Source organism: Leucoraja erinacea, chromosome 4 (genome assembly GCF_028641065.1).
Source record: "Leucoraja erinacea ecotype New England chromosome 4, Leri_hhj_1, whole genome shotgun sequence".
In the NCBI taxonomy this organism is placed as follows: domain Eukaryota; kingdom Metazoa; phylum Chordata; class Chondrichthyes; order Rajiformes; family Rajidae; genus Leucoraja; species Leucoraja erinaceus.
Genome location: NC_073380.1, coordinates 4,890,701 through 4,903,203, shown reverse-complemented (window position 1 = coordinate 4,903,203; position 12,503 = coordinate 4,890,701). Strand labels below are relative to the sequence as shown.

Sequence of the window (12,503 nt, the reverse complement as noted above, 5' to 3'; positions counted from 1 at the left end):
CGTTTCAGACTAAAAGCCCTGTCCCACTGTACGAGTTCATTTAAAAAAAAATCAAACTCGGGGTAAGCACGGAGAATGAGCGTAGCGGGTACGTCGAAGCTCGGGGATGTCTCTTAGCGGCTCGTAACGCTAACGGCAGGTACTCGGGAAGACTCGTCTTCCCGAGTACCTGCCGTTAGCATTACGAGCCGCTAAGAGACATCCCCGAGCTTCGACGTACAGTGGGACAGGTAAGCTCGGGACGACTCGTGAAGATTTTTCAACATGTTGAAAATTGTCCACGAGAGCCCCGAGTACCGACGAGTGGCCATTGGCGTAAATCTCCGAGTTCAAATCAGGGGAAACTCGGGAGAGCTCTTGGAATGAACTCGTACCGTGGGACAGGGCTTTAAAGAAGTATCATTGATACTTCTACTGAAATATCAGGGAGTAGAGAAAGAAGACGAAGGAACATGCCCGCTTTAACTTGGCAATGGATAGATCGTAATTCATGGCCTTCCCTGCACACTGCAGGGTGGCACAGTGAAGCTCTCTCAGCTGCGCCTCACACCACCAGAGAACCAGGTTCCATCCTAACCGCAGCTGCTGTCTGTGTGGAGTTTGCACGTTCTCCCTGTGACCACGTGGGTTTTCCCCAGGTGCTCCGGCTTCTTCCCACGTCCCAAAAACGTGCGGGCTTATAGGTTGACAAAAATGCTGGAGAAACTCAGTGGGTGAGGCAGCATCTATGGAGCGAAGGAATAGGTGCTCACCTATTTCCTTCGCTCCATAGATGCTGACTCACCCGCTGAGCTTCTCCAGCATTTTTGTCTACCTTTGATTTTTCCAGCATCTGCAGTTCTTTCTTAAACAAACAGGTTAATCGGCCCCTCTGTAAATTGTCCCCTGGTGTGTAGGGAGTGGATGAGAAAGTGGGATAACATAGACTAGTGTGAACGGGTGATCGCTGGTTGGTGTTGACTCGGTGGGTTGAAGTGGCTGTTTCCGTGCTGTATCTTTAATAATACCTAAAACTGTAAAGTCAGTCAAGAATCAAGCCACATCTACAATATGAGGGACGTACTGAGGCAGCAAGGAGGGATGTGGAGGGAGAAAATCTGCTGGAGGAAGGGAAAGACTTCCGTTGAGTAGTTGACAGCAGATATTGTGTTGACTGGATTACTGGTCCACTAGTTCAATATGAATAGATAGCTCAGTTGGAGTAATGGTTGCACAGATAAACTACTGCATCATATCTTCAACAAAATGGCAGGGTGTCACGGCAGTCGAGTTGCTGCCTTACAGGTCCAGAGACTCTGGTTCCATCCTGACTTCGGGAGTTTGGACCTTTCCCCGGTAAAATCATAATCAAACTTTATTAGCCAAGCATGTTTTGCAACATAAGAGGAATTTGATTTGCCATACAGTCATACCAATAAAAAGCAACAAAACACACAAATTACATTTTAACTTGAACATCCATCACAGTGACTCCTCCACATTCCTCATTGTGATGGAAGGCGAAAAAATAGTTCAATCTCTTCCCTTCTTTGTGCGCCCACGGTCGGCGGCCTCAACGGGATGATCTTGGCACCGGCGGTCTGGCGCTGCGCGTAGGGGCGATCAAGCTCCCGCCTTGGCGGTCTCAGCTCCCCCGCAGCGGACGATCGCGGTGGGGCACCGATCCCAGGCAAGGGATTGCAGGCTCCGATGGCAAGTCCACGGCCCCACGGTGGGGCTCAATGTCAGTGTCGAGCGAGGCCTCCAGCTCCATGATGTTAGGCTGCAGAGCGACCGGAGATACGATCCGGAAAACAATCGCAACTCCGGCAAGGTAAGAGACTGAATAAAAAGTTTCCCCCTCCCCCCCCACATAAAACAAACCAGAGAACATTAACACATTTATAAAACACACTTTTTAAACCGTGTGGGTTTTCTCCAGGGGCTCTGGTTTCCTCCCAAACTCCAACGACACAGGTTGTAGGTTAATTGGGTTTGGTAAAAATTGTAAATTGTACAGGGTCTTGGTATGACCACACCTGGAGTATTGCGTACAGTTTTGGTCTCCAAATCTGAGGAAGGACATTATTGCCATAGAGGGAGTGCAGAGACGGTTCACCAGACTGATTCCTGGGATGTCAGGACTGTCTTATGAAGAAAGACTGGATAGACTTGGTTTATACTCTCTAGAATTGAGGAGATTGAGAGGGGATCTTATAGAAACTTACAAATTTCTTAAGGGGTTGGACAGGCTAGATGCAGGAAGATTGTTCCCGATGTTGGGGAAGTCCAGGACAAGGGGTCACAGCTTAAGGATAAGGGGGAAATCCTTTAAAACTGAGATGAGAAGAACTTTTTTCACACAGACAGTGGTGAATCTCTGGAACTCTCGCCACAGGGGGTAGTTGAGGCCAGTTCGTTGGCTATATTTAAGAGGGAGTTAGATGTGGCCCTTCAGGCTAAGGGGATCAGGGGGTATGGAGAGAAGGCAGGCACGGGATACTGAGTTGGATGATCAGCCATGATCATATTGAATGGCGGTGCAGGCTCGAAGGGCCGAATGGCCTACTCCTGCACCTATTTCTATGTTTCTATGTCCCCAGTGTATAGGATAGTGTTAGTGTAAGCGGTGATCGCTGGTTGGCGCGGACTCGGTGGGCCGAAGGGCCTGTTTTCGTGCAGTATCACTAAAGTCTTAAAGTCTATAGTTTTTACAATAGCGAGTCACACAAAAATAATTGGCAAAGATTGAAGATGGTTGTGTGAAGATGGAAAAGGGCCTGTTTCTGCTCCGTATGTCTGGTCTACAGTGATAGACAATAGACAATAGGTGCAGGAGTAGGCCATTCGGCCCTTCGAGCCAGCACCACCATTCAATGTGATCATGGCTGATCATCCCCAATCAGTACCCCGTTCCTGCCTTCTCCCCATATCCCCTGACTCCGCTATCTTTAAGAGCCCTATCTAGCTCTCTCATGAAAGTATCCAGAGAACCGGCCTCCACCGCCCTCTGAGGCAGAGAATTCCACAGACTCACAACTCTCTGTGTGAAGAAGTGTTTCCTCATCTCCGTTCTAAATGGCTTATCCCTTATTCTTAAACTGGCCCCTGGTTCTGGACTCCCCCAACATCGGGAACATGTTTCCTGCCTCTAGCGTGTCCAAACCCTTAACAATCTTGTATGTTTCAATAAGATATCCTCTCATCCTTCTAAACTCCAGAGTATACAAGCCCAGCCACTCCATTCTCTCAGCATATGACAGTCCCGCCATCCCGGGAATTAACCTTGTGAACCTATGCTGCATTCCCTCAATAGCAAGAAAGTCCTACCTCGAATTAGGGGACCATAAACTGCACACAATGCTCCAGGTGTGGTCTCACTAGGGCCCTGAACAAGGACCGTGGTGGGCAGCATTGCCTGCATCAACACGTCCCTTCCCTAAGAACTCATTGCATTCCATATCCGCTTTGAAGAGGTTTGGTTGACATGCGTCATCCTCCCCGACAGTCTCGGGTGCACCTGAACCCAGGGTCACCGTCACAGATGGCAGATCCATCCTCCTGTGAGTGAACCATGGCTCCAGGTGGATTCCCTGGCGGTATCGGCAGGACCTGCACAGACCCACTGCCAAGGGGCATCCATAGAATGTTTCTATGTTACCAAGGTGGGTGACTGTGAGAACGAGGCGTATGCGTGTAGTGGAGGAGACCCCAGTGGATTTTGGGAGCTGTCGGGGCAGACGACGCTTCCAGTCCGAGCTGCGGGCAGGTCACTGGATCCAATCTTAGCGATCAGACCCGACCGGTGAGACCAACGTCGGGCAGAGCCATAGTGGTGGGTGACTCCATTGTCTGGGTGCTGACTGGAGATTCAGTGGCGACAGGCGAGACTCGAGGATGGTCTGGTGCCAGGGTTCACGATGTCACAAACTGAATTCAGAGGGAAACATAGAAACATACAAAATAGGTGCAGGAGGAGGCCATTCGGCCCTTCGAGCCAGCACCGCCATTCATTGTGATCATGGCTGATTGTCCCCAGACCTTTAACCCCTCCTACGCCGTTAAAAGCTCCCAATTCCTTTCAGGCGACCATTATCCTGATGCGAAAGAAAAGCACGATAGTAATGCCTGAGTTTAGTTTATTGCACGTGTAGGGAGGTTGCATTGTGTGATGGTCTGGGCTGTGTCCACGACTCTCTGCAGCCTTGGATGGAGCTGTTCCCAAACCAAGCAGGGATGCATCCCTATAAAATGCTTTCTTTGGCGCATCTGTAGAAGTTGGTGAGAGTTGTCAGGGACTTGCCGAACCTCCTAAGCCTTCTGAGGAAGTAGAGGCGTTTAAGAACGAACTGCAGATGCTGGAAGAATTTAAGGTAGACAAAAATGCTGGAGAAACTCAGCGTGTGAGGCAGCATCTATGCAGCGCAGGAAGTGAGGTGTTGATGTGCTTTGTTGGTCATTGCTTCGATATGGGTGATCCAGGACACGTTGCTGGTAATATTTACTCCTCGAAACTTGAAACCATCTCTACTTCAGTGCCGTCAATGCAAACCAGGGTATGTGCACCACTCCACATCCTGCAGTCGAACACTTTCTCCTTTGTCTTTCTGACATGGCGAGAAATGTTGTTGTCTTGACACCATGTCACCAGGTTCTTCATCTCCTTCCTGTACTCCGTCTCATCATTAGCCAGCAACTATAAAGAGTCCTACAGTGAACAGCACGGAAACAGGCCCTTTGGCCCAACTTCCCCGTGCCAGCCAAGATACCCCATACTAAGCTAGTCCCATTTGTCCACATTTGGCCCATCTCCTGTACTGTACTGTCACTGTATATCATATTGTCACTTACGGGCGGAGCACCAAGGCAAATTCCTTGTATGTGAATATTTGGCCAATAAACTTATTCATTTTTTCATTTCTTCTGAACTTTTCCTATCCATGTGTCTAACCAAGTGCCTTAAATGCTGTTATAGTACCTGCCTCAGCTACCTCCTCCTGAAGTCCACATTTGTTACGAGCACTGATTTACAACTTTTACAAAATCTTTTACAGATTTAATCTCAAAATACTATCAAAATCCTATATCAAGTATATCAAGAATTTGACTCATTTGTTTGTCATAAATCAAGGACTCCGACAGAGACGTGATCAAGTCCCAACCTGTAACTCACTGCCCTGAAGTCTATAAATTGTCTATAAATCCCAGCATTACATTTCTCACATAAACATCGAGCCATATATCACTATCAACTGCCCGTTATCTCTTCTTGTTTGTAACTTGTTGTAACTAAGTTGTCCAATATAATTCTAGAGAAAGCATCTAAATTGATCAAAATAGATTTTAGCCTTTAACCTACTGACGGATATATATTATCCCATATAAAACCTCCATCAGTTGCCGTTAATCACGGTGCTAACTCAAACCCTAGACTACTGCCTGCTGCTTAAAAGATAGATTGTTTTTACACTGTTTAAGAAGGAACTGCAGATGCTGGAAAATCGAAGGTGGACAAAAATGCTGGGGAAACTCAGCGGGCGAGGCAGCATCTATGGAGCGAAGGAATAGTTGACGTTTCGGGTCGAGACCCTTCTTCAGGCTGATGTGGGAGTGGGGCAGGGGGGGGGGTCACGACCCCTTCAGACTGATGTGGGGGTGCCCCCCTCCCCCACCCCCCCACCCCCACCCCCACATCAATCTGAAGAATGGTCTCGACCCGACACGTCACCTATTCCTTCGCTCCGTAGATGCTGCCTCACCCGCTGAGTTCCTCCAGCATTTTTGTCTACCTATAGTTTTTACACTGTCTATTTAGATTCTCAGTTGTACTTCACTTCCAGGCTTTCATTTCTTTATGTATCAGCCTTCTGAACCCCTTGATCAGAACCTATCTTATTAACTTCCACAATTTCAATTCATCCACACATAAACCATCTGACCTCCACAATTATATTCTAGCACGTAACAAACTAATATACCAGTCACAAACCACCTTCATTAAATTCCAGTCTGTTACTCATTCATTAAAGTCTATTTTATATAGAAACCATTTGTTGCTGTCTGTTTCCAAATTATTTTTCTCGTTGTCTTTGTCTGTAAATAATTTTGTATCTCTCCTGCCGCCGCCGATTATAACTTTGCTGTAAATTCAAAGTAGTCTGAACAGAATCAGACACTTGAGAAGGGAAAGAAAGCACAAAATTGTTCTTGTGAAACTGGAAATGTTTCATTAGCAATCCTCTCTGTGTTGGGCGTTCCATTCTGCAGAGCGTGCCGTGATTTACGATCTCCAAGACGTCTTTTAGTTTTTATGGGTTGAATTGATCCTGTAGGAATTTGATGTCTGGAATGGAGTACGTAACAAGGGTGTAATAGACTCCACCGTCAAATTCCGCTTTTGCGATCAACACATATTTGGGATGGCAAAGCTTCCTTTAACAAGACTGTTGTGTCTCTAAATTTATCCGCTCATATTCCCAGCCGCCTGTTATGTCATTTTCTTCAAGGTGTGTAGAGAAGAAACTGAAAGGAATAGAAGACAATTGTCGGTCGAATCACCTCGCTGAGCCTGGCATCCCAGTGTTTAAGAAAGAACTGCAGATGCTGGAAAAATCGAAGGTAGACAAAAATGCTGGAGAAACTCAGCGGGTGAGGCAGCATCTATGGACCCTTCTTCAGACCTATTCCTTCGCTCCATAGATGCTGCCTCACCCGCTGTGTTTCTCCAGCATTTTTGTCCACCTGGCATCACAATAGGAGCAGGGAGGTTCTACTGCAGTTGTACAGGGTCTTGGTGAGACCACACCTGGAGTATTGCGTACAGTTTTGGTCTCCAAATCTGAGGAAGGACATTATTGCCATAGAGGGAGTGCAGAGACGGTTCACCAGACTGATTCCTGGGATGTCAGGACTGTCTTATGAAGAAAGACTGGATAGACTTGGTTTATACTCTCTAGAATTTAGGAGATTGAGAGGGGATCTTATAGAAACTTACAAAATTCTTAAGGGGTTGGACAGGCTAGATGCAGGAAGATTGTTCCCGATGTTAGGGAAGTCCAGGACAAGGGGTCACAGCTTAAGGATAAGGGGGAAATCCTTTAAAACCGAGATGAGAAGAACTTTTTTTTCACACAGAGAGTGGTGAATCTCTGGAACTCTCTGCCACAGAGGGTAGTTGAGGCCAGTTAATTGGCTATATTTAAGAGGGAGTTAGATGTGGCCCTTGTGGCTAAAGGAATCAGGGGGTATGGAGAGAAGGCAGGGATGGGATACTGAGTTGGATGATCAGCCATGGTCATATTGAATGGCGGTGCAGTCTCGAAGGGCCGAATGGCCTACTCCTGCACCTAATTTCTATGTTTCTATGGAGAGAAGGAATAGGTCTGAAGAAGGCTCTTGACCCTTCTTCAGACCTATTCCTTCGCTCCATAGATGCTGCCTCACCCGCTGTGTTTCTCCAGCATTTTTGTCCACCTGACATCGCAATGGGTGATTTGTCCACCTTGCATCACAGAGCCGGGTTCAATCCTGACCTTGGCTGCTGCCTGTGTGGAGTTTGCACGTTCTCCCCATGGCCACATGGGTTCCCTCCCACAACTCCGCAGACGTGCGGGTTTGCAGGTTAATCTGTAAATTGCCCCTTGGTGGGCGGGAGTGGATGAGAAGGTGGGGGAACATTGAACTAGTATGAAGGTGTGATGGGCTGAAGGGCCTGTTTCCATGTGGTGTTTCTAAACTAAAACTAAAGCCAGAACTAAATGTCCGGGACCAACAGCATCAAGCTTGGGCAGAGAGCTTCAGCCTCAGTGTTGATTACACTGTTCTACTTCTGCAAAATACCTAACACTGGTCCCCCGGTAGAAACTACCCACATTCTCTGGGTTTTGAGAGCTTCATCCTGTGAAGTTGTATCACAAAAGGACACAAAGTGTTGGAGTAATTCAGCGGGTCAGGCAGCATGAATAGGTGACGTTTCATAAAGTCATAAGTGATAGTAGCATTAGGCCATGCGGCCCATCAAGTCTACTCCGCCATTCAATCATGGCTGATCTATCTCTCCCTCCTAACCCCATTCTCCTGCCTTCTCCCCATAACCTCTGACACCCGTACTAATCAAATTCTATCTATCTCTGCCTTAAAAATATCCACTGACCTGGTCTCTATAGCCTTCTGTGGCAAAGAATTCCACAGATTCACCACCCTCTGACTAAAGACATTTCTCCTCATCTATTTCCTCAAAGAACGTCCTTTGATTCGAAGGCTATTAGACTCTCACACTAGTGGAAACATCCTCTCCACATCCACTCTATCCAAGCCTTTCACTATTCTGCATGTTTCAATGAGGTCCCTGCTCATTCCGCTAAACTCCAGCGAGTACAGGCCCAGTGCCGACAAACACTCATCATAGGTTAACCCACTCATTCCTGGGATCATTCTTGGAAACCTCCTCTGGACCCTCTCCGGAGCCAGCACATCCTTCCTCAGATACAGTGCCCAAAATTGCTCACAATATTCCAAATGCGGCCTGACTAGCGCCTTATAGAGCCTCAGCATTACATCCCTGTTTTTGTATACAAGCCCTCTTGAAATATATGCTATTTCAGGTCGGGACCCTCCATCAGACTCTCAGTTGCATCACAGTTTAGTTTGGTAACAACTTTGCCCAAGAACACAATGAATTGCAGAGAGTTGTGGATGTAACGCAGTCCATCACACAGATAGGAGGATGGACTGCCCACTGTCGATACTAAACTAAAAATACTAAATTCATTGTGGACATTGGTGTTTTCTCTGGAACTGTGAGTGCTGAGAGACTATATTCGGCACTCAGGTATCTTTCCCGTCACTCTACTTGTGTTTGTCTTGAGTTTGTTAGATATCGTGTAATCTGGTATATTTGGACATTCTTGGGCCCCCCTGCGGTCGTGGCTGACCATGGGTGCCTCCAGGGTTGGAGGACGCCTGTGCGTGACTTTGTTTAACGTGGGGAGACTGGTGCACAGACAGCCACCCCACGGTCCTTGACAGATCTGGGTCAGGATCCAGTGGCATGGAGTCCAAGACGACCGGAGACCCTTTTCTGCCGCAGCCTTCATCCGCCTTCCCAGCCGTTGTGACGCTCCACTGAGGTCAGCCATCGTCCTCCGCCTGTTCCACCGTTGAGGTCTTGGTTGGATTGCTCTTTGTCAGAGACCTCCCCCTCGACCTTACCGCCATGGGTGGCCCTACCAGGAGCATAGCTCCAGACGGCATCACTCTCAGGATCTCTGGACCACACAAGCTTCACCACCACGACAAGGTGACAATCCACGGAGACTATGTTTGGACAACGTGCAAACAAAAGCTCTTCCTTGCATCTCAGTGGTGACAATATTAAACCTAAGCTGCAGTCGAGGATACATTTCGCTCCACACCACCCAAGTTGGCAGTCGTGTTTATGAGAGGACAACACAGGGAAGAAGCATGGCATCTCTCGGATACGTTCCTAATTTATGATCACCTTCACCTTCTGCCTGGGCTTCCAAAACGGATTCTCCAGTTTGCTTAGTTTAGTTTTAGTTTTAGAGATACAGTGCAGAAACAGACCCTTTGGCCCAACGAGTCCACACCGACTAGCGATCTCTGCACATTAACACAATCTCACACACACTGGAGACAACGTACACACTTACACCAAGCCAATTAACCTACAAACTCGCACGTCTTTGGAGTGTGGGTGGAAACCAAAGATCTCGGAGGAAACCCCACGCAAGCCACGGGGAGAAGGTACAAAATCCGTACAGGCAGCACCGTAGTCGGGACGTAACCCGGGTCACTGGCGCTGTGAGGCAGCAACTCTACCGCTGCGCCACCGTGACCGCCCCTAAAGTTTGCTGCAATTCCTTCCGCCCACTGCTCCACATCCCTCGTCTTTTTTGCCATTTCTGAACAGCTGGTCAGTTCTATTGTGCTTCTGTTGGGATGATGGAGTTCCAGCGTAATTGCCCAGATGAAGTGGATGTGGAGAGCATGTTTCAAGTAGTGGGAGAATCTAGAACCAGAGGGTACAGCCTGAGAATAAAAAGATGCTCAGACTACCCTTGATTGGACTTTACTGGCCGGGTGGGAGATTGCAACCTTCTCGTGGTCCGCCCTGTTTCGACGAATGCAATCAACCCGGCATGCACAATCAAATGTTATTGCTTTATCGTGTATCTATGCGCTGTAAATGGCTCGGTTGTAATCAGGTGTTGTCTTGCTGCTGACTGGATAACACGCAACAAAAGCTTTTTACTGTACCTCGGTACACGTGACAATAAACTAGACTAAGGACATTAGGGTGACACAGTGGTGCAGCGGTAGAGTTGCTGCTTGGGTGTGTTGGCCTGTTTCCACGCTGGATTACTCCATTAGGCCACAGGAGCATAACATCATGTCTAAGAGCATTTATCAGCTTGCGATATATACGAGGGGTTTTCTGACATTTAAAACTAATTGCTTTCCAGTGCAAGAAGAAGCACACGCTGCTGTGTCCGGAGTTCTCCAAGACTGGCAACTGCTCGCAGGGCTCCAAGTGCAAACTACGGCACCGACAGCACAGAAGCCACAAGCAAAAGCCCGCTCCTGATTCCAGTCGGGCTGGAGCAGCAGACCAGAGCACAGCTTCAAAGAGGATCACTCCTACAGACAACACACAGAGGTAAAGCATAGTCATTGCTGCAGCAGTTCACCACGGAATCTCCACCTGTATTGGTAACATGTAGGAAGGAACTGCAGATGCTGGTTTCTCAAGGCATTGAAAGATTCAGCACAGAAGCAGGTCCTTTGGTCCACCAACTATCGATCACCCGCTTACGCTAGTTCTACGAGTCAAATGAACAGTCTCGACCCGAAACGTCACCTATTCGTTTTCTCCACAGATGCTGCCTGACCCGCTGAGTTACTCCAGCACTCTGTGAAACGCCACCTATCCATGTTCTCCACAGATGCTGCCTGACCCGCTGAGTTACTCCAGCACTCTGTGAAACGCCATTTTCTCCACAGATGCTGCCTGACCCGCTGAGTTACTCCAGCACTCTGTGAAACATCACCTATCCATGTTCTCCACAGATGCTGCCTGACCCGCTGAGTTACTCCAGCACTCTGTGAAACGTCACCTATCCATGTTCACCACAGATGCTGCCTGACCCGCTGAGTTACTCCAGCACTCTGTGAAACGTCACCTATTTGTTTTCTCCACAGATGCTGCCTGACCCGCTGAGTTACTCCAGCACTGTGTGAAACATCACCTATCCATGTTCTCCACAGATGCTGCCTGACCCGCTGAGTTACTCCAGCACTCTGTGAAACGTCAGCTATTGGGGCAGCATCAATGGAGCGAAGGAATAGGTGACTGATCTGAAGAAGGGTCTCGACACGAAACGTCACCTCTTCCTTTGCTCCATAGATGCTGCCTCACCCGCTGAGTTTCTCCAGCATTTTTGTCTACCTTTGATTTTTCCAGCATCTGCAGTTCCTTCTTAAACACTAGTATAAGAGTGATAATTGATCAACGTGGCCTCTGGGCCAAAGGGCTTGTTTCCATTCTGCATTTCTAAACTAAACAATTGACAACAGGTGCAGGAGTAGGCCGTTCGGCCCTTCGAGCCAGCAACTAAACGATACAATTTTGTAAATGAAAAAGGGGAGATAAGATGCATTAATTGTCTTATTAGTACAACTGTTTTCCGATGTGTGGAGAACATTAGTGTGGAAAAAAAAATGTCATCATTTACAAATGTATGCCCTACAGAGCCTGGGTTGCAGCAAAACTTTGCAAATGGAATCTGTGTCAATTGATGAATTTACAGAGCTTAAACTTCCATCTGCTGGTCTATTGTGCATGTCACTGGTTCCTATGCTGCAGAGTCACACAGCCCAAAGCAGCCCAAGCCTTTGGTAAATTAATTGCTATTAGTGGAGACGGCAAGTGAATTGCCTCAATTTGTCACCTGCTTCATGAGGCAGAGCGATGAAGAAGATCGAAGTGCTCGTGAATTCTGCATGCCAGCTGGAGATCGATGCTGACAGGTGTGTGAGCACGGACATTAGCTCAGACGATGTCCACATTTGGCTGCGTTGTCCTCGGATACCAAGCATGTGTTTATGTTCATGTAAAAAATGTCCAGACGATAAAACTGACGGTATATCTTGTACAACTGCTGGCCGTCGATGTGCTTGAGCTTTCTGCTAAATGAGAGTAAGACATACACAAGTCAGGGCGGCACAGTGGTGCAGCGGTAGAGTTGCTGGCTCACAGCGCCAGAGACCCGGGTTCCAACCTGACTACGGGCGTTGTCTGTACCGAGTTTGTACGTTCTCCCTGTGACCTGCGTGGGTTTTCTCCGGGTGCTCCGGTTTCCTCCCACACTCCAAAGGCAGTGCTGGCTGGAAGGGCCGAATGGCCTACTCCTGAACCTATTGTCTATTGTCTAAATTATTACCCCTAATACTCGTGCAAATAAAAAGTGCTGAGTGCAACTAAAGACAGTCCATGGAGATTCAGG

At 47.9% G+C, this 12,503-nt stretch overlaps 1 protein-coding gene across 1 annotated transcript in view; it reads left to right on the top strand.

The window, feature by feature from the left end:
• zc3h3 (zinc finger CCCH-type containing 3) overlaps positions 1-12,503 on the top strand; it is a 169,441-nt gene that overhangs the window by 138,628 nt on the left and 18,310 nt on the right. Inside the window, exon 10 of the mRNA XM_055633573.1 lies at positions 10,464-10,657. Within this exon, the coding sequence (XP_055489548.1) occupies positions 10,464-10,657 (194 nt within the window). The remainder of the gene's footprint in view (positions 1-10,463; positions 10,658-12,503) is intronic.